General features: G+C 32.6%; 1 protein-coding gene across 1 annotated transcript; it reads right to left on the reverse strand.

The window, feature by feature from the left end:
• Positions 1 to 725: 725 nt before the first annotated feature.
• On the reverse strand, positions 726 to 22,043 carry LOC143044338 (alcohol dehydrogenase class-3 chain H-like). The gene is made up of 10 exons (XM_076216288.1): positions 21,911 to 22,043; positions 14,995 to 15,096; positions 14,384 to 14,525; positions 13,613 to 13,700; positions 10,314 to 10,446; positions 9,836 to 10,052; positions 8,695 to 8,828; positions 7,919 to 8,054; positions 3,512 to 3,650; positions 726 to 896 (listed from the first exon to the last, which is right to left on the reverse strand). The coding sequence occupies exons 1-10, from the start codon at positions 21,929 to 21,931 to the stop codon at positions 869 to 871; spliced, it is 1,140 nt and encodes a 379-aa protein (XP_076072403.1). The 5' UTR covers positions 21,932 to 22,043; the 3' UTR covers positions 726 to 868.
• Positions 22,044 to 22,577: the final 534 nt, after the last annotated feature.

The raw sequence follows: 22,577 nt of genomic DNA on the forward strand, positions 1-22,577 counted from the left end.
TTAAGTTGAAGTGTATGAATCTCTTTGAAATAATACCATAAGTTTCCATACCATAAAGGTATGGTAAGTATTGTTTGGGGTGGTGGGGTGGGATTATGGCTCAAAATGTTTAGGAATTGGGGGCAAAAAAAGGGGAAAAACTAGGTTTTTCTGGTAAATGGTCAATTAAGACAATTGAAAAGCAGTGTAAGGGTCAATAAGGGAGGTAACTCAAAAACATTAACATACAAGTTGGGTATGTTTCGCATTTGCCTCCTTTACACTACTTGTGAATTATGTATAATTCCAAATTTTTGAAAAGTTTTAAGAAATCTTTCATATGGATGGCAGTTCGCAGGTATAGAGAAGAGGGCATCACAGGTTATTACCCACTTCAGAATCAGTAGTATCAAAATGGTTAAAGTCATTTTAGATGTTCCATGTTTTCCATGCTAGTCCTAATGAGTACATTTAAGGTCAAAGGGAAATAACTCAAAAATTTTATATGTAAAAGTAGACAATTTTTTGGGTACTTAATTACATCAGTTTCATCTGCTTTCAGGAGTTTCTGTTGCTAGCAGTGTACATATTTCATCTACAAAGAAAACTAGCCTGTCAATGCCAAGGTTGTGAGTTATAAACCCTCTCATGGCAGGTGTGTTTGACTCTCCTACAACAAAAACTGTCATCTGTGCCTAGACTGTGATAGACAGCCAAGTATGTTGAAAAGGACATTAAACACAACATTTTTGCAAAGGTTTTAATGTGTATATGTTCTTTACATTCATCTTGTGTAAAATGGTCTCTCTAACAAAGTAGTATAGCACTAGAATTAGTTAAATGTTCTGGAATGAATTACTTCCGTCTTTAAGGCATTTCCTTGTCGTTCTTAGAACAGTGCAACAACTGCTCGAATGCTGAAATGAAAAAGTAACATTTAGTTGGATGTACATATTTATTTTTATTAAGGTGGTACATTTCACAACAGGGAGATAACTCTGAAAAGTCAGCTGAACATTTTAATTACATCCTATTGCTAAGGAAATATTAAGCTTTTGACTAATCAAAATTAGTGTTTGTAAATTTGCTATATATCCAGTGAGAATTTTTTTCTGATAAAACATGTGGTTCAAGTGTTTTAAAATTTTGCTAAAGTAAATATTTTGTCAAAATTTTGTGATTATTTGTAGAGTCAAATTGATACAAGTCCAGGTGTTTGGTACTACCTTAAGCTATATAAGTTTCCAAGTCTTTAAATAGGATTAAGATTTTATATGGTATGGTAAAAATGTGGAATTTTCAGAAGTATGACAACAAAATTTGAAATACCAGACTATATTTTCCAAGCTACATGTATCTTTCCCTTATGGACCGAAACCGGTCAGGCAATGAAACATCACTAGGCGCTGTTAATTATGTGTTTTGGCATATACAATACTGTGGATTCATTTATTTTCGTGGGTACCAATTTTCTTGTTTGAGGAAAACCTGCATATTTGTGGATATTTATTTCTGTGGTTTTGGCAAAGTCTGCAAACGTCCCTTTAGAAAACTTGCAATTTCTGAACATTTATATTCCTGGTTCCACTGTACCCACCAAATCCACAAAAATTGGAATCCAACGAACATTAATGGATCCACAGTATATTTACATGTATCTTTTCCTTATTTCTAGGTATTAACTTCGCAAGTCATGAAAAATGGTTTTATTATTAATTAAAGAACCTTAGTGAGCACGCTCACATACCCCACGTCCCCACATTGTCATTGGAGAAATTAAATAAGTATAAGAAAAAAAAATTGTATAAAAAAAAATTGAATAATAATTTCCTGTCAATATACATAGTACGTCCTTATTATCTACAAAATTTCATGAAATTCTGTTGTGTGTTTTCAGAGGAGTTGAGATGACAAACTGTTGCAGAAGTACATTGAAGCAAATAAGTTCAAAGGGGCTTAACTCCTAGAAAAAAAATTGAACCGTAATTTCCTGTTGATATGCACATCTACATAGTATGTCCTTATTATCTACAAAGTTTCGTGAAATTCTGTTGTGTGGTTTGAGAGGAGTTGCGATGACAAACTGTTGCAGTAGTACATTAAAGTAAATAAGTTCAAAGGGGCGTAACTCCTAGAAAAAAAATTGAATCGCAATTTCCCGTCGATATGCACAACTACATAGTATGTCCTTATTATCTGAAAAGGTTTCGTGAAATTCTGTTGTGTGGTTTGAGAGGAGTTGCGATGACAAACTGTTGCAGTAGTACATTAAAGTAAATAAGTTCAAAGGGGCGTAACTCCTAGAAAAAAAATTGAATCGCAATTTCCCGTTGATATGCACAACTACATAGTATGTCCTTATTATCTGAAAAGGTTTCGTGAAATTCTGTTGTGTGGTTTGAGAGGAGTTGCGATGACAAGAAACAGGACTGACGGACTGACGGACGGACGGACGGGTCAAAAACATTATACCCTCCGCAACTTCGTTGCGTGGGGTATAAAAACATATAGTTGCTGCTACTTACTAATATTAAAAGTGTATACGCTACCACAAATCTGATTCTCAAATATAAGCCAAGATTTTTTAGCTTTAAAAGTTTCAAGCTTTTAGGTAATCATAATCAAATTGCTATACTTATAGTAAATGTACAACTGTTTCAAGCAAATATATGTTTTAATTGCAATACTGCATAACAATAAGAAGATCGCCAATGGGAAAATTATCCAACAGAGACCAAATGATGTAGATGTTAGCAACTAAAGATATGACGTTCATTGTCTGTTAATACAATATTATACCATGTCAACATCTAGAGGCCATATCACAATTCGCCTTTTCAGAATTTAAAGGACTATGGGTTATCTCATTTTTGGTACATCAAAATGAATATTACATTAGTCATTAGTTGAATATTTATTGTGTAGAATGTTTTAAACCAATCAAAACATTCATGTGTACACTTTTGAAAATATTACCCAGAATGCATTCATTTCAATTCTGAAATGGTGAATATAAAAGAACTGGAATATGATCCAAGTTACGGCAACCAGTCAGGTACCCAAGAATGTAATTCTTAAAAAAATATATAATTTTTGTTTGAAATTTTTACACTAGTTCTATAACTGAATATAGATTTATTTGAAAGGGGAGGTTTTCTAGTTTGAATTTCTGTAAAAATTTTGATTGATTTAAATGTATTCCGACATCAGTACATAGAGTAAATTGCCTAAATTCTAGACTTTATTCTTCCCAGGAAGCAGACAGACTGACCCTGTTGTCAATAAAAACAAAATTTTGCAACAGAATGCCGGTCATGAGACACTGAGATTGTACTCAGACACTTCTAAACAAATGCTTAACATGAACCAGAAGTCCCAAGGTGGCTATCAAAATTATTAATTGAACAGGACCCCATTTATTTACTATAATTGCAATGCGTTTCAATTGGGCAATTAATTGGGTTCCCGTTCCAATTTCCTTACTACCACAGCATCTAATTGATATCACTTCTACACATAGAACTTTACTTACCTCTTCCCAGAATGCATCAAGTCAAACGCTTCGTTGATCTTGTCAAGTTTGACATTATGGGAAACAAACTCATCTACTTTCAATTCTTTGTTCAGGTACTCCTCCACTAGTTTTGGCACACTTTCCCTGCTCTTCCATCCTAAATTATACACAAAAAGGAATGTCATTAAACTAAAAAAGTTCAATAACAAGCATTATATAAGCACTGCATGGCAATACATAGTCTCCTACTGGTTCATTGCTTTGGAATACTGGTAAAAAATCATTGTTTTGGAATACTGGTTAAAAATTCATTGTTTTGTGAATAAAGTGTTGAAAACTGAGTTAATTTTCTTAGTCTATGACTCCTTACAAAATCATCAGATGATAACAAAGTTTAAACTTGAACTGTAACTTGTTATGATGAAACCGTACACCAAATCTCAAATAAATATCTTCAAGCACGAAGATAAAAAATGTGGAAAATTGATAAGCCAAACTGACGGATGGGCACAGACAGACAGACCTAAAGTCCCCTTCAACTTTGTCGGTAGAGACTTGGTCATACTTGCTTCAAAGTCCCCTTAGACTTCGTTATTTACAATTAATTCTTATAATTTAGTTCTAAATTCCATTTTAAACCAGAGTAAACCATGAAAAAACCTTGATGAAATCACAGTCACATGTCTGTATTATGTCTATGAGCTGATAAACGTCAGCCAATCAGAAGACATGTTACATCCAAAATTAAATTATAAAAAGATAAGATAAATATAGAAATATTAAAGTTTGTTTACAATGTAACTTGATTTTGTTTTACTTTTATATGATGCATGACATTTGTCTTAAGGCTTGGTATCTAATTGGACCAACTTCCCATGGTTCCTACCACTTCTCAAGGCTTTTTTGACTAATTGATTTTCCATTAGCAGCAACCATAATCGTCCCATTATTACTGACGCACCAGGAAGAAGTAACATCCAACAATGGCCAGGTTAAGTACTTCATGGTAATTAATATTTCTGTATGAAAATTGTCCTGACGAAGCCTGCCTTGCAGGTGAAACATGAAGATCATAGCAAATAAAATTGCAGACCATTTGAAGTGTTGTTGTCAAATTTGAGTATATTTTAAAGTCAAAACTTGTTTACCAAACATGAACCAGATGCTCCGCAGGGCGTAGCTTTATACGACCGCAGAGGTTGAACCCTGAACGGTTGGGGCAAGTATGGACACAACATTCAAGCTGGATTCAGCTCTAAATTTGGATTGTGATTAAATAGTTGACACAGCATAGGTTTCTGACACAGAATGAATGTGTTCTAATGAACTTAAATTTTTTGTTTTCTCTTAGAGCAATTCACTACGCTGTTGAATATTAATCCCAGGGCTCGACATTAACGTTTGTCCGATTGTCCGGGACAAGTAGACACAGGTGTCGGGCAAGTAGATTCACCATACTACTTGTCCGATGGGACAAGTGAAAAATCAAGGTCAGATAAAAATAGATCAAATTGAAGACTTATACATTCCCAAAAATATGAATGATTGTTTTATTGATCATACTGAATGAAATAATTATTCATTGATTGAACCAGAGACATATAAAACTTGTATACGTCTCTGATTTGGAGTATTTGAACATGCTGGCAGCCATTGACCAGGGGGATATAAGTAAGGGGAAAGAAACCAATGTTAATGTATCTTCTTAGTATAAGCTTCCTTGAATTAGGAGCACCTCCATATGGAGTTTTACCTAAACTTTAAAATATTAAATTAAAGTATGTTTCATTTGATTTTGCTTTTATGCATATCAATACATTAAAAGAGGTTTTATTTGATAAGATCTATGATATAAAAATTTAAGATAAAAAAAAAAAAAAATCTAAAAAGCCAGATTTTTTAGTGAAATGTGTATCTATTTTATGATCATATATACAAATCAAAATAAATTGTAAAAGCTTGTTTTGACATCATCAATAATTATGATCATTATATACAAATCAAAATAAATTGTAAAAGCTTGTTTTGACATCATCAATAAATTAAAAAGGTTTACACATATACATGTTCAAGGTGGCCAAGTGTATTTACATCCTTCGTTTAACCCATACCACTACTAAAGAATGAATAGGTCTATAGGGGAACGTAGTGGTTTGGGAAGAAATGATGATTTAATGATTGACAAATGATAATGACATTGAGTCAGAGAACACAGTCTTGCAAAAAAAACTTTCATTCTGAAATAATGAAATGTATTTTGATGTGGTATTCATATAACATTACAAAATGCTCCTTTTATTAGGTACAATCAAAGCCCAAGTGTTATTATTGAATAAATCATCAATATGTTATATTTTCAATTATGAATTCGGGCAAGTGAGTTAAGAGTTCGGACAAGCTGATTTTCTTGCCACTTGTCCGAAGGGACAAGTTAGAAAAAATGTTAATGTAGAGGCCTGAATCCTCTCAAAAAAATGTTTGAAGAAATTTTCTTTTTTATTTATGAAATTTCAAATGAGAAAAATTGAACCCAATTTTTTTAATCACATCCCCTTTTCCCTTATTCCAAAACTAATCTCAATTAAAATTTCTAATGGAGTTTGCAACAATAACTCCTCATTTAAATACATCATAAAATATTAAGATGTAAAAAAACTGCTTGTTATCACTGAATGGTAAAGATCATTTTAATTTATCAGTTGGTAGTAAAAAGTGAATATACATTGTATATTGTATATAACAAAGATTTAAGTTGATTCTGGACAAAGAAAGATAACTCCAATTAAAAAAAAATCTTGCTATTGCACAATATTTTGCAATTAGATATTTGTTGCTTACTATTCTGGACAAAGAAAGATAATTTTAATTAAAAAAAAAATTTGCAATTCACAATATTGTGCAATTAGATATTTCTTGCCAACCGCGCAATACTGTGCAATTGAAAAGACTTGCTATTGCACAATACTTAATATAATAATTTTAGATCCTGATTTGGACCAACTTGAAAACTGGGCCCATAATAAAAAATCTAAGTACATTTTTGGATTCAGCATATCAAAGAACCCCAAGATTTCAATTTTTGTTAAAATCAGACTAAGTTTAATTTTGGACCCTTTGGACTTTAGTGTAGACCAATTTGAAAACAGGACCAAAAATGAAGAATGTACATACACAGTTAGATTTGGTATATCAAAGAACCCCATTTATTCAATTTTTAATGGATTCAAACAAAGTTTAATTTTGGACCCCGATTTGGACCAACTTGAAAACTGGGCCAATAATCAAGAATCTAAGTAAATTTTTAGATTCAGCATATCAAATAACCTAACTGATTCATTTTTTGTCAAAATCAAACTTAGTTTAATTTTGGACCCTTTGGACCTTAATGTAGACCAATTTGAAAACGGGACCAAAAGTTAAGAATCTACATACACAGTCATGACAGTTAGACTCGGCATATCAAAGAACCCCAATTATTCAATTTTGATGAAATCAAACAAAGTTTAATTTTGGACCCTTTGGGCCCCTTATTCTGTTTGGACCAAAACTCCCAAAATCAATACCAACCTTCCTTTTATGGTCATAAACCTTGTGTTTAAATTTCATAGATTTCTATTTATTTATACTAACGTTATGGTGCGAAAACCAAGAAAAATGCTTATTTGGGTCCCTTTTTGGCCCCTAATTCCTAAATTGTTGGGACATAAACTCCCAAAATCAATACCAACCTTCCTTTTGTAGTCATTAACATTGTGTTTAAATTTCATTGATTTCTATTTACTTAAACTAAAGTTATTGTGCGAAAACCAAGAATAATGCTTATTTGGGCCCTTTTTTGGCCCCTAATTCCTAAACTGTTGAAACCAAAACTCCCAAAATCAATCCCAACCGTTCTTTTGTGGTCATAAACCTTGTGTCAAAATTTCATAGATTTCTATTAACTTAAACTAAAGTTATAGTGCGAAAACCAAGAAAATGCTTATTTGGGCCCTTTTTGGCCCCTAATTTCTAAAATGTTGGGACCAAAACTCCCAAAATCAATACCAACCTTCCTTTTGTGGTCATAAACCTTGTGTTAAAATTTCATAGATTTCCATTCACTTTTACTAAAGTTAGAGTGCGAAAACTAAAAGTATTCGGACAACGACGACGACGCAGACGACGACGCCAACGTGATAGCAATATACGACGAAAATTTTTTCAAATTTTGCGGTCGTATAAAAATTCATAATAGGCACAAACATTTGCATAAACAAAATCCACATTCATAATGAAGCCTTAGGTGAACTATTTTACTATGTAATAATGTATGGAAGTTAACTTACGAATACAGAGGAGATGACATCATAAATACTTTAATACAAAAAAACAACTTAATTTTCTCTGCCCACTACATTAAGTCAATCAAAATTACAAAATATGTACCTCCAAAAGCAGTTCCTTTCCAGACTCGTCCAGTCACCAGTTGGAATGGCCTAGTAGAAATCTCCTGTCCACCTCCAGCCACACCTATTATTGTGGACACACCCCATCCTTTATGACATGCTTCTAAAGCTGCTCTCTAAGATAAAAACCATACATTTTATTAACGACAAAACCATCAACATTTTATTTTCAAAATTTTACTACATGTTGTATTAAATATTTTCTATATCAAATAATATAAAGATTGCCTTGAACACATTCTCATGGGTACAATTCTTGTCACATTTATTATCAAAGATAAATACATCCAAACGTATGAAATCAGCACTTATCAACTTTTTTATCAGGAGTTTTGTCCGTTAGCAATGTAAATCCTATAAAAAAAGGCATTTGTAAGTGGTCTCACATGTACAAATTCTTTCCTAACATTTCTGAAATTTATATAAAAGGTTTATATCAGCAATATCTCGGACACATTTGAGGGCTGATGAATAATTTAAAAAAAGATTTTGCTCCTATAAATTGATGTAATGGAAAATTGCATTGCCATTTCCAGGCACTCTCAAGCCTTAATTTCTCTAAGATATTTATACATAGTTTTGGGCTCTGAAAGTGAAAGATCTTTCATGAGTTGTCATGGTTGTTAAAAAAAAAAACCCAACCTTATCTACGCAAATAATTTGAAAGAACTAAAAACAATCTTATCTATTTAATTGTCCTATAACATATACAATATGTCCGAGACAGAGGGATATTGGAACTATTCTATTACTAACCATTGTATGAACATTTCCAATACATTCAAATGTATAGTCTAGTCCACCATCAGTCAATTCCACTAAAGCCTGTTGTGTGGTTTTATCTGGATGGTCTTTAGGATTAAAAGACTCAGTCATACCAAACTCCTTGGCTATTAAGACATAAACATATGGATTAGAAATGTGTGTGAATTGTGAAATATATTATGAATGGCCTCTTCTTACGTTTATTTCTTGTCTGTTTCAAATCTGCAGGATAGTTGTCTCATCAGCAATTATACCATATCTTCTCATTTTTATATCTGAACTATTTTATTTTAGTGCTGTAGATTCATTTATTTTTTCTTGTACCAATGCATTCTCATGGATTGAGAGAAAATTGTATTTTTGTGGATAGATTTCATGGTTTTGCCAAATACTACACATAAGTCTATATGAAATGTGTACTTTGTTTAAACTTGTTTTTCCCATACACCTACAAAATCACGAAAAAAATGGTATCCCACAAGAGGAAGACAAATTATTTCCTTCTGTGTATGAACTTATCCACTCAAGGTTATAGAATTATACGCTCAAAACTACCAAATAAATCAATACTGCTTTTTGCAAAATGAAAGCAAGAGACCATCACATTTTAAGCAAGAAGCACTTTCAATCATAACTAATAATCCAATTTTCATGCTAAATGCAGTCTGCACCAAAAACTTTTTCAACTACTAGTCCGAAGACCAATATTCTGACATTTTTCTTATTGGGCCAAAGAAAGTTTTGCAAAAACTTACTAGTTCGAATGAAATTTTATTAGTCTGGGGCATCGGACTAGTGGCTAACCGTGCAGACTGTAAATGTTTAAAGTTAATCCCTGATAGTTGTCAATTATTGATAAATTACAGATCAGTATAACAGTTAAGTAGAACCAACTTATATTCTGTTCTTTATTTAGATTCTACTGTTCATTTTTTCTTTGAAAATATTTCATTTGGATTTGTGAATATAAATACACAGTAGATACTACCCAAAGAACAACAACTCTTACACACATGGGAGACAGCTCACCTTTCATGAATGGACCTTTAGTTTTAATCTAAAGGTTTTATTCTTTTATATTATTCAGGACAAAACTGAATAGTTAATTATAACTTAAGAATTATAGACATACCTATAGCAAATTTATCTGGGTTAATGTCCACGCCAATAATACGTGAGGCTCCAGCTTTTTTACATCCCATAATGACAGCTAATCCAACAGCTCCCAAACCCCACACAGCACATGTTGAGCCAGGTTCTACCCCTGCTGTGTTCAATGCAGCACCATAACCAGTAGATATACCACATCCAAGTAAACACACCTTCTCTAAGGCTGCTTTAGGGTTGACCTATAAACAGTATATCAGAAATCATTATGCATTGCATTTAATTTCACATGAGGATATATATATAATTTTATTCCTAATTATGTTTTTAGACATTTTTGTACCAAACAAGAATGTGTCCCATACGCCTATTGTTGTATGACGTCAGAGAGTGAAATAACCACGTTTATTTCACATGTGAAATTATCGGATTTTATCTAACTGGGAAATCAATGTAATTCATTGCAACCAATGTAATATAATACAATCATGTGTTATCCCTACCTTGCTGACAGATATCTCAGCTACCACAGTGTACTGACTAAATGTACTACATCCCATAAAGTGGAACAAATCTTTACCCTTACAGGTGAACCGAACTGTACCATCAGGCATAACACCCTGTCCCTGGGTAGTCCTATAATTTAATAGAAAGAATACTATCATCATTATGGATGACAGTAGAAAACAGAATCAACAAGTGAAACTGCGAGCTACTGCTCACTGATGATACCCCCGCCGCAAGTGGATAATATTAATAGTGTAAAAATATGCAAGTGTTCGGTAAACAGGAAGTTGTCGAGTGATGAATCTGAAAACGCATCACACGGTATAGCTGACTTATAAAAATCCTGAAACCAAATTTCAGAAATCCTTGTATTGTAGTTCCTGAGAAAAATGTGATGAAAATTTTTAACTTGGTTATCATGTGTAAAATCATACAAATGTTCGGTAAACAGGAGGTAGTCGAATGATGAATATGAAAACGCATCACACGGTATAGCTGACTTATATAAATCCTGAAACCAAATTTCAGAAATCCTTGTATTGTAGTTCCTGAGAAAAATGTGACGAAAATTTTCAACTTGGCTATCATGTATAAAATCATACAAGTGTTCGGTAAACAGGAAGTTGTCGAGTGATGAATCTGAAAACGCATCACACGGTATAGCTGACTTATATAAATCCTGAAACCAAATTTCAGAAATCCTTGTATTGTAGTTCCTGAGAAAAATGTGACGAAAATTTTCAACTTGGCTATCATGTGTAAAATCAGACAAGTGTTCGGTAAACAGGAAGTTGTCAAGTGATGAATCTGAAAACGCATCACATGGTATGGCTGACATATATAAATGTTGATACCAAATTACAGAAAGGGTGGATGTGTAGTTCCTGAGAAAAATGTGACGAAAGTTTCATGGGACGGACTGACTGACTGACGGACGGACGGACGGACTGACGGACGGACGGACGGACTGACGGACGGACGGACTGACGGACGGACGAACAGACAGAGGTAAAACAGTATACCCCCCCTTTTTTAAAGCGGGGGTATAATAAATACTACAAATATTTACTGCTATTTAAATGTATGCAGAAAGAAGCACCACAGTACCAACTTCAAAAGTTTCAACTAATATCTCTTAATAGTTCTTATGCTTTAAGGGGTAATTTGATACTTTCTAAGCTAAAAACTGAACTGTTTAAAAAATCTTTTGCTTATTCTGGATCAGTTTTATGGAACGGACTACCATATTAAATGCATAAATTGCAAAACACTTTTTCTTTTAAACAAATTATAAAACAATACTTGAAACAGTCCCAATAGTCAGTCTTGAATTGAGTGCAACTATTACTCAAGATTTTCTTTTCTTTCTTAAGAATGTATGAATTTGATTTGTACATTATATATATTTATTGTATGTTTTCTTTTTATACCCCACCTACGATAGTAGAGGGGCATTATGTTTTCTGGTCTGTGGCTCCGTTCGTTCGTTCGTCCGTTCGTTCGTCCCGCTTCAGGTTAAAGTTTTTGGTCAAGGTAGTTTTTGATGAAGCTGAAGTCCAATCAACTTGCAACTTAGTACACTTGTTGCTTATGATATGATCTTTCTAATTTTAAAGCCAAATTAGACTTTTGACCCCAATTTCACGGTCCATTGAACATAGAAAATGAAAGTGGGAGTTTCAGGTTAAAGTTTTTGGTCAAGGTATTTTTTGATGAAGCTGAAGTCCAATCAACTTGAAACTTAGTACACTTGTTGCTTATGATATGATCTTTCTAATTTTAAAGCCAAATTAGACTTTTGACCCCAATGTCACAGCCCACTCAACATAGAAAATGAAAGTGGGAGTTTCAGGTTAAAGTTTTTGGTCAAGGTAGTTTTTGATGAAATTGAAGTCAAATCAACTTGAAACTTAGTACACATGTTCCCTATAGTATAATCTTTCTAATTTTAATGCCAAATTAAATTTTTACCCTATTTCACAGTCCATGGAACATGGAAAATGATTGAGTGGGGCATCCGTGTACTTTGGACACATTCTTGTTCTCTCTTATTATTATTTTTTATTTGTCTTGCATATGAGGGTCTCAGGGAAGATTAGTAATTGTAACTAACTGTGTTTACCCGCTTTTAATAAAGAATTTATTATTATTATCTGGGGTTAATATAGTTCAGTGTTTAACTAAATCAGAGAGATTCATTTATTTTTGTTGATTTCAAATTGTGTGAAATAATGAAAGATTTTAATGTATATTCGATTTTTTGGTTTTGGCAAAGTCTGAATATACAAATAATTGGGGAAGTGTCCATAGGGACATGGATAATGCCCCCACTAGCATATAACATTATAAAGGGACATAACTCAAGAGCTGTAAAAGTGACACCACCAAAATTTGAATTTGAACTGAATTATTTGGTATTGAGTAGTAACCATTTTCCATTTGAAAGGGGCATAACCCTAGAGCAGTATTAATGACAGCACCAAAATTCATACTTGATCTGTGTTTTGTGGTAATAAGCATTTTGTATAAGTTTCACAGCATTTGGTTGAAGCAAACTAAAGTTTAGAGAACAGAAACGTAAAATTCAGCATTTTTTCTTTTGTAAAGGGGCATAACTCTTGAACTGTATAAATGACACCACTCAAATTCAAACACTATCTGTGTTTTGTGGTAATGAGCATTGTGTATAACTCTAGAACTGTAAAAGTGAAGCCACCAAAATTCAAACTTGGCCTGTCATGCCTGTGTTTTGTGGTAATAAGCATTGGAGATAAGTTTCATTAAATTTGGTTGAGGCAAACTTAAGTAAGAGAACGGAAACCAATTTTAGGGACGTATTAACTGATGTACAGATGTACAAAGGCAACACTTAATGCCCCCTCTGCTACAGTGGGAGCATAGCTATCTACTTCAGTGTATATTCAAATGTGTAGAAATCTGCAAGTAGAATGAATTCACAGAATACAACACAGCAGGTTGTACTATAAATAGAATATTGTCTGTTTATATTTTGTATAGGAATTATTTGCAGTGCTCTATTCATACAGCTCATCATTGTCAAGCTATTGACCAAATATGTAGTCATTTTTGTAGTGTAGTTTTTGAGAAAAACTATGGTGGACTAACAGATGGACAGACAAGGTGATTACAATATAAACCCATCTCTCAGAATGTAATAATAGTAAGATAGAATATTGTACAAATCATTCTACTTTCTGCTTTTCCTCACAAATAAAATATATAAATGACAATTTGATATTTTCTTTCAGAATTTAAAAAAAAATTTTTTACTGACCTGATTTTCTGACATAGATTTGTCTTTGGGTTCTTGCAGAATTTACATTCATAACACTGAGGTGTGTACAGAGGAATGACATGGTCACCTGAATAAAATACAAAATCACAAGATTGAGTTATTTCCCTTTGTCTAGCATAAGTCTAGTAAAATATACTTCTAACAACTAGTACATTTTTTTATTTATTTAATACTTTATCCTATCTATGAACAATAAGTAAATTTAGAACACATATTTAATTATATGATCAAGATAATTTTTATTGTAACAATACAATGTTTTCCACACTAGCATGAACCCACTTACAAGTGCAGGTGCACTCGACTCCAATCCTTATTGACTAGGAATGCCAGTTTTCCTATCAAAGGTCTGTGGTTTTCTCCAGCTTCTTCCACCAATAAAAAACTGGCCACCACCAAATAGCCCAAAAGTGGTGCTTAAAAGGGGCGTTAAAACACCAAAAAATCATAATCAAACCCACACTAGCAAGAGGTTTTCTTTGGTCATATAAGCAGATCAAATGACCACAACAGCCAAGAACATGTCAACTTTACATTTATTACATTCTTTATATTTACCGATACATGTATTCAAGTTTATCCATTTTGCCTGTTTTGAGGCGACTACAGATTTTGGTTGAAGGAATGCGCTTGTAAAATTTCACAAAAACCAGTCTATTAGACTGTTAGAAAAAAGGTAATAAAATAAACTTAATGTGTCTTTGAATCATGCCACGCAAAAATTATAACACAACCATACAACATTCTTACCTGCCTGAACAGATGTTACCCCTTCGCCGACACTTTCCACAACACCACCCCCTTCATGTCCTAGTACACATGGGAACTTTCCCTCTGGGTCATGGCCATCCAATGTATAAGCATCTGTATGACATACTCCAGTGTATAAAATCTACAAAATAAATATGAATATATTTATAAATTTGTTTTCAAGTACATTTGTTTAGAAAAGGATTTTAATATAAGGAGTCAGAGTGTTGTGCAAAATTCATGGATCACTAAAAAAAAAATCCATTCCTGTAAAGTGTAAGTGTAGATAATTAAGATCATATTTAAAACATTATATTTGGAACAGTTGTTAAGTTGCCATATTATGAGAACAACCATACAATGTTTTGAGATATAAATTTAATTTGTGCTCAAATCAGGATAGCAATGCTCAGCAAAACCTTCTGTATATATGCCATTTATGTATGTATTATAAAATCCATATATATATATATGGGCTTTATTACAATTTCACCTGTTTCTTACCACTGTTTTGTTTTTATTTTGAAACAATTGTTAGATATATCATGTTTATATATATTTCATATGCAATTTATTTTTAAATGTGTACTCACAGCAATATACAAACATACCTTAATTCTGACTTCACCAGCCCTAGGTGGCATAACCTCTATGGTTTCCATGGTCATTGGCTTCTTTGCCTCCCATGCCACTGCTGCTAGACATTGAATGGGCTAAAAGTAAAATAAATAAAAATAAGAAGATGTGGTATGATAGCCAATGAGACAGCAATCCATCAGAGAAGGGGAAATATGTCTATGACATGAAGACATCATCATCAAGACAATTATAAATGACAACAACAGGGATGGAATTTTGTTTGTAGTACTTAGCCAATCCAATAATTCTTGATGCCCAGTGTTAAATAATCAAGCAAAAGTGTAGAAAAAATAGTAGCCTGGATCTAATATAAGGGGCCACAGGATACTGGGCCCTGCATATCTCCATTCCAGAGTCAATAAATAGAACATCTAGGGTAAAGGAAAAATTTATTGTTACAGAATGTTTTGCCTATTCATGCTATTGGGTATTTTAATTCACTTATTGGAAATTTTGTCCAGTTTATTCTCTTAATAGGCTGTATAAAAGACTTTGGAAAAAGCAGATAAATTTATCAAACTAAAACATTTGTAAAACCTATTTGCCGAACTAATATAACAATTAATGAAACTAATAAACAATCACATATTTTTTCTTTGCCTAACTTTATGTACATTGTACCTTTGACATTCTTTCTGTTGAACATTTTAAAAATTTGTAGTCAATCAATTTGTTTTTCAGACATATTTTTCAAAAGGTGAATTGAAAAATCAATAGGGTCAGGAATATAAGTTTACTATCTTTACAGCAGATTCCAACGAGTATGAAGCTAAATGTAGATTCTTTGGTTAGCTTCCTTGTTAGCTCAACCATGAAATTATAATTAGGTAAGGTACACAAGCCTTTGGGTGGAGTCAATAGTTAAACAGAGAACCAATCAGAACTAGTGACAGAATATAAACATTGTAAAACTAGTTTTACAAGTCAGTTTAAAAATAAGTTCTCAATCTAAATTTAAAAGTATAAGCTAATTCACAAGCATGTCGTAGATGTGTTCGATTAGCCAATTTTATTTCAACCAATTACTCAGTTCATTTATAAATCCAGTTATGTGTATGTATAAGGTTAATGGCCCCTTCTGTAGCCTTTGAATTACGACTGTTTCAAACTGCAATAATATAAAAACATCAAAGATAATGAATAATAGAAATGGGCCATTTTGTACATTTACAATGAGGAAACTTCGATCAAGCATTATTATTTGTAGTTTTATTGCATTTAAAAGTTAAACGGGATTTTGTGGCAAATAAACCAAGATTTTTGTTAAATTTTTTTAAAAAGCATAGATTACTCAATTGATTTTCTATGATGTGCTAGCGTTTATTGTTTACAAAAAGTCCTAAACAACCGTTAATGTAAATTAAAAAAATTCATCCGAAGTCACGAAATTCGAGCGCACCCTAGAAGGTGTACTTGAATTGGTCCATATATATATATTGTTTAAACCAATATCTAAATTTATAAACTGGTTTTAATGAAATCATTTCTAGCACTGCTTGCAAAAGAAACCTCCATATATCAAGTACTAAATTGCCAACTATGAAAGTGCAAGGGAAATGGTGTGGATTTGCTATAAAATTTCCATTTGTTTAGCATTGAATCAACACAAGGGTACATCATCCTTGAACAAAAAATAAACCGTAACTCCGCTTCTAATTTATTGTAATTCATAGATTTTTTTTTAATTCAATCAAAAACTATAAGAAATGAAATTTAATTTGCAAAGTTGTTTAGGGAAACCTGTTTGTATGAAACATACATATTATAAACAGGCCATTGATATGAGTGTTTTCATTGGATGATGAATTTGTGCTATGCTCCTCCCAATTTTGAGGTAATAATCATTTCATGGTTGAGCTAACAAGGAAGCTAACCAAAGAATCTACATGTAGCTTCATACTCGTTGGAATCTGCTGTAATATAAATGAGATTTAAGTTCCAAGAAATTTAAAGGTTGTTATCCCCTGTTTAAGCTTTTGATTAAATTTTCAATATTATGATGTAAATCATCATCTTGATGAACAAATGCTGAATACACTGAAATTCTTTGCAAATGGTCAAAGCATAGCACCAGCACCAAAAGGTCATATTAAAAAGAGAGTCCCAAACTTTCAAGACTTCATATTTAACTTTTGAGCCAAAAAAGGTTTAACTTTTTTAAAAAGGTTCTTACAAAGTGAAGATTGTTCTTGATAACTCTAATATGATTGTATACATAACATGCATAAAGATAGATGATCTAAAAAATTATGCATCTTGGTCATGTTGATTCTGACAATATTTTTAAACATCTTTTAACTATAACCACTGTCATGACTGTGTACATAATTCATATGTTATTTGTACAAACATGAAATATATTGACCTTTGAAATACAAATATTTACACTTTTTGTAAACAAAATATTGAAATCATAGGAAATCAATTAAATTTTCAATTTTTAAGTCTGCAAAGTTTTATCGCAATGAAAACTACTCAACATGCTTAAAGTGCAACTTGCAAGCAATTGAATTATAATTCTATTTGAACTTAGTCTCAGCCTTCATAGTTTTATTTTATAAATTGTTTAAAGCAACTCAAAAATGTATAAGATTTTGATAGAAACCAGGAAAAAGTACTTGAACTCTTAAGATGCCATAAAAATTCATGTGTAACTGTTTCATACTATTAAATTTTTGTCATTTTGCTTGTGCATATTATTGAGACCAAAATTAATTTACACAGTGCAACAGACAAACAAATGCCTCCTTTCATGCCTTGATGAGATTTAATATTTTTCATGTTCTTAAAAAAAAATCATTAACATGCATGCAAATGACATGTATAATTAATTTTTACCAGTTTTGTAATCCTGCTTTTAAAATTTCCAGGTTATATTATTGAAATCAGCAAAAACATCTTGCTCTTACAAGTGTGACAAAAATGCAGTTTAGGCATAGGACAATGTTTGTTAATCAATGTTGAATAGTGATCTATAATAAATTACCCATTTGAACAATGCGATAACGAAAATGCACATAAAATCATTCTTTTATCCTTGGTTGTTTGAAACTTGAGGTTTTGAAGCAAGCCCTTTAAAAGTCTTAACGATTGTTGCAAGCTACAAACTGTAATTTCCCTCGGGAATGGTCACAGTCCCTCGAACAGGTGGCTTGTGATAGTCTGGTGACGTAGGTGCTTCGGAGACTAAGTGTTTTACAATTATTGGAAGCTACCGGGTTGTTCTAAAACTGTAATATCCCTCGGAAATGGTCGCAGTACCTGGAACAGGTAGTTTGTTATAATCTGGTGACTTTCGTGCTTTGGAGACTAAGTGTTTTACAATTATTGGAAGCTACCGGGTTGTTCTGAAACTGTAATATCCCTTGGAAATGGTCGCAGTACCTGGAACAGGTAGTTTGTAATAATCTGGTGACTTTCGTGCTTCGGAGACTAAGTGTTTTACAATTATTGGAAGCTACCGGGTTGTTCTGAAACTGTAATATCCCTCGGAAATGGTCGCAGTACCTGGAACAGGTAGTTTGTAATAATCTGGTGACTTTCGTGCTTCAGAGACTAAGTGTTTTACAATTATTGGAAGCTACCGGGTTGTTCTGAAACTGTAATATCCATCGGAAATGGTCGCAGTACCTGGAACAGGTAGTTTGTAATAATCTGGTGACTTTCGTGCTTCAGAGACTAAGTGTTTTACAATTATTGGAAGCTACCGGGTTGTTCTGAAACTGTAATATCCCTCGGAAATGGTCGCAGTACCTGGAACAGGTAGTTTGTAATAATCTGGTGACTTTCGTGCTTTGGAGACTAAGTGTTTTACAATTATTGGAAGCTACCAGGTTGTTCTGAAAATGTAATATCCCTCAGAAATGGTCGCAGTACCTGGAACAGGTAGTTTGTAATAATCTGGTGACTTTCGTGCTTCGGAGACTAAGTGTTTTACAATTATTGGAAGCTACCGGGTTGTTCTGAAACTAATATCCCTCGGAAATGGTCGCAGTACCTCGAACAGTAGTTTGTAATAATCTGGTGACTTTCGTGCTTTGGAGACTAAGTGTTTTACAATTATTGGAAGCTACCAGGTTGTTCTGAAACTGTAATATCCCTCGGAAATGGTCGCAGTACCTGGAACAGGTAGTTTGTAATAATCTGGTGACTTTCGTGCTTCGGAGACTAAGTGTTTTACAATTATTGGAAGCTACCGGGTTGTTCTGAAACTGTAATATCCCTCGGAAATGGTCGCAGTACCTCGAACAGTAGTTTGTAATAATCTGGTGACTTTCGTGCTTCGGAGACTAAGTGTTTTACAATTATTGGAAGCTACCGGGTTGTTCTGAAACTGTAATATCGCTCGGAAATGGTCGCAGTACCTCGAACAGTAGTTTGTAATAATCTGGTGACTTTGGTGCTCCGGAGACAAGGTGTTTCAAAACTAGTTGTCTCAGGAACTAGGTGCTTCAGAGACTAGTTGTTTCAGAACTAGGTGTCTCAGAAACAAAGTGTCTTGGAGACTAGGTGTCTCAGAAACAAAGTGTCTTGGAGACTAGGTGTCTCAGAAACTTATGGTTTTGAAGCTTTTTCTTATTTGATAGTTTTTGAGGGTTATAATTGTTGAGCAAATAAGGTAGGACCTCGGAGTCAGTGAAAGGAAGGCTGAGGATAAAGGATAAGTAGAGGTCATAGTTTTTAGACTACTTTTTGTTAAGTTTTAAATTTTAAAGGTTTGTCTCATAGTTATAAGTAAAGCCTCCAATTTGTAGTTAGATTTTGAGTTAATTAAAATATTGATATTGGAGTATCTCAGATTCTGTGAAAACAGATATGAACATATAGTTTATAAGCCAAACATGTTACACAAAATCAAAATGTAAACAAAGCCAAAAACTCTAATATAGATTATATAGTGCCTGTCTGGGTATATGAATAACTCCTGCTAAATGTGCATGCATATGATCTAAAGCTATAAAGATTCTACCACTGTATCAAGTGTCATATGTGCGAACAATTATCTTGAAACTGAAAAACACTTCTTTTTAAATTGTTCTCTTTATAATGACTTGAGATGGATTTTATTTTTTGAATGTTCAAATTATATTAAAAATTTTCCTATTTTAGACGATGTTCAGAAATTAGTTTAAATGATGAATACTCATAAAATTCAAGCATTTTTAAGTAAGAGCATTCTTAACTTTTTTATGAGAAGAAAGTTATTTTTAGTTTGAGATAATAATTTTTATAGTTTTAGTAACCTTTAAACTTTACCATGTTTACTACTTTTAAAGTCATGTCATATTTAAATGAAATAAATAATAATAATAATTCTGATTAATTTTTATCTATATGATTTATTATTCTAATTTATCAAATGAATATTTAATTGTATTTTTAATTATGTAATTGATCAATCTTTTTGAAATGGTACAAAAACAATTTTTAGGAAATGTTATATTTACATTACATGTATATTTAAATTTTGTGAAATGTTTTGTAGATATATAAGTCTCATAAGTCAACCTCATGACTGGGTACTGGTTGTTTTAATGTTTATCTTTATTATGTCATCGTATAATGTTAAATCAGTATGTGACGCAATAATAAAATAAAATTTATTATTAATAAATACTTATCCAACATTTCTACTCTCAAGACAGTTTTTCAATTTAATCTGCATATTCGTATTATGAGCGAAAAGTAAAGAGATATCATATTACACAGGTTGGTTGCTTGAATGTTTCTCTAAAGATTTTTAAACAATATGCAGACAACCTTACCTTTCTTTAAGGAATGACGGTATTATTTTTTTCTGTCTATAGGAAGAAATGACATCAACAAATAGGGAATGTGTCATGAGGACACAGATGATGCCCCCGCTTGCATGTCATATAAAGTTATTAAGGTACATAACTGATGAACTGTTAAAGTGAATAAAACATTGGTACCTAATTTGTACTTGATCTGAGTATTGTTGTTTATGTATAATATTGTGCATAAGTTTCATAACATTTTGTTGAGGCAAATGATTAAGCAATTTTTCAATTTGTAATGGCATGAATTGGGCATAATTCTAGAACAGTAAAAGTGACACCAACAAATTTTGAACTTGATCTGTTAGCTATAGCAAATTGTGTATTAGTACATGTATCATTACAGTTGATTGAGGCAAACTAAAGTTAGAGAACAGAAACCAGACATTCAGCAATTTTTCCATTTGTAAAGGGGCATAACTCAAGAACAGTTAAAGTGACACCAACAAAATTCTAAGTTTTCTAAGTGTTTTGTGTTATGTAAAAAGAAGATGTGGTATGATTGCCAATGAGAGAACTGTCCACAAGAGACCAAAATGAAACAGAAACTAACAACTATAGGTCACTGTACAGCCTTCAACAATGAGCAAAGCCCATATTAAATGCATAGTCAGCTATAAAAGGCCCTGAAATGACAATGTAAAACAATTCAAACGAGAAAACTAATGGCCTTGTTTATGTAAAAAAATGGTAATGAAGAACTGAGATCATCCACAACACTAGTTCAAATAATTATGAGGTCTAGAAAGGCTATTTCAAGTAAGGAAGACATCCTAGCAAAAAAAAAATATAGCTTTCTAGATTGTCATTGATTGATTTGCTTCCCCAACATAATATAGGGATCACTTTGGAGTTGATGTGGGTGTTGTCTCATGTTAGTGTGAAACATATAGAAATCAAGTCACTTAGAATGAACAGTAGGTCACGATAAAGGATACCACTTGAGTCGGCAAAATTTGTGTGCTAAATTTTGAACTCGTCGATATATATATATACTGACAGACACTGACACTTACGGTTCTTTGGAAACAATTACCTATTGACAACTATTTAGAGATCTTATTTTATAATGTTTTGAATGCATTTTTACCTTTCCTGCTGTTTCAGACATGCTTTTTCAATTTGTTTGTCTGACTTTGCACACTGTTTCTCACGACCGGCAAAATGTTATCTGTTAATATTTGCACACGACACCCACTTTCCGCACTACATCTAGATTTTTCTTCAAATGGTAGGAAAATTCATAGTGTATTCGGAACATTCTTTTGGCACTAGTTATTGCCACATATCATATCATTCTATAAAGAGACATAATATGATACATTATATTGAAAAATCTATAGTTTGTAGAGTAAAATCTTACCAAAAAAATCCTTGTCAACTTTTTTATTGTCTAATTGAAATCCTCACCTTTTGGTCATTTTATGAAATTAACTATATTTAAATAATTAAAAACCTATCATTTTGGTCATGGCAAATGCATAGACAAAACGAACATATATATATAGTGAAAACTCGACAATAATAGAATGCATGTTAAAACAGTTATCGGTCTCTTTCCTCTCTTTAATAAAAGAAACAACTCAGTGTTTTTATATCATTTGGTGTAAGAAGAGGGTTTATATTTTCATTATTTAATCCGGTAGATATAGCTAGGTCAGGGGTAGGCCTATGCTGCAGTATAGAAAGTCCCTATATAGGTATACCATAGTTTGGGTTTTTATAAAAGTTTCTAATGGCAGAAGTCCCAGTTCATT

The sequence above is a fragment of the Mytilus galloprovincialis genome, chromosome 9 (assembly GCF_965363235.1).
Source record: "Mytilus galloprovincialis chromosome 9, xbMytGall1.hap1.1, whole genome shotgun sequence".
Lineage (NCBI taxonomy): Eukaryota > Metazoa > Mollusca > Bivalvia > Mytilida > Mytilidae > Mytilus > Mytilus galloprovincialis.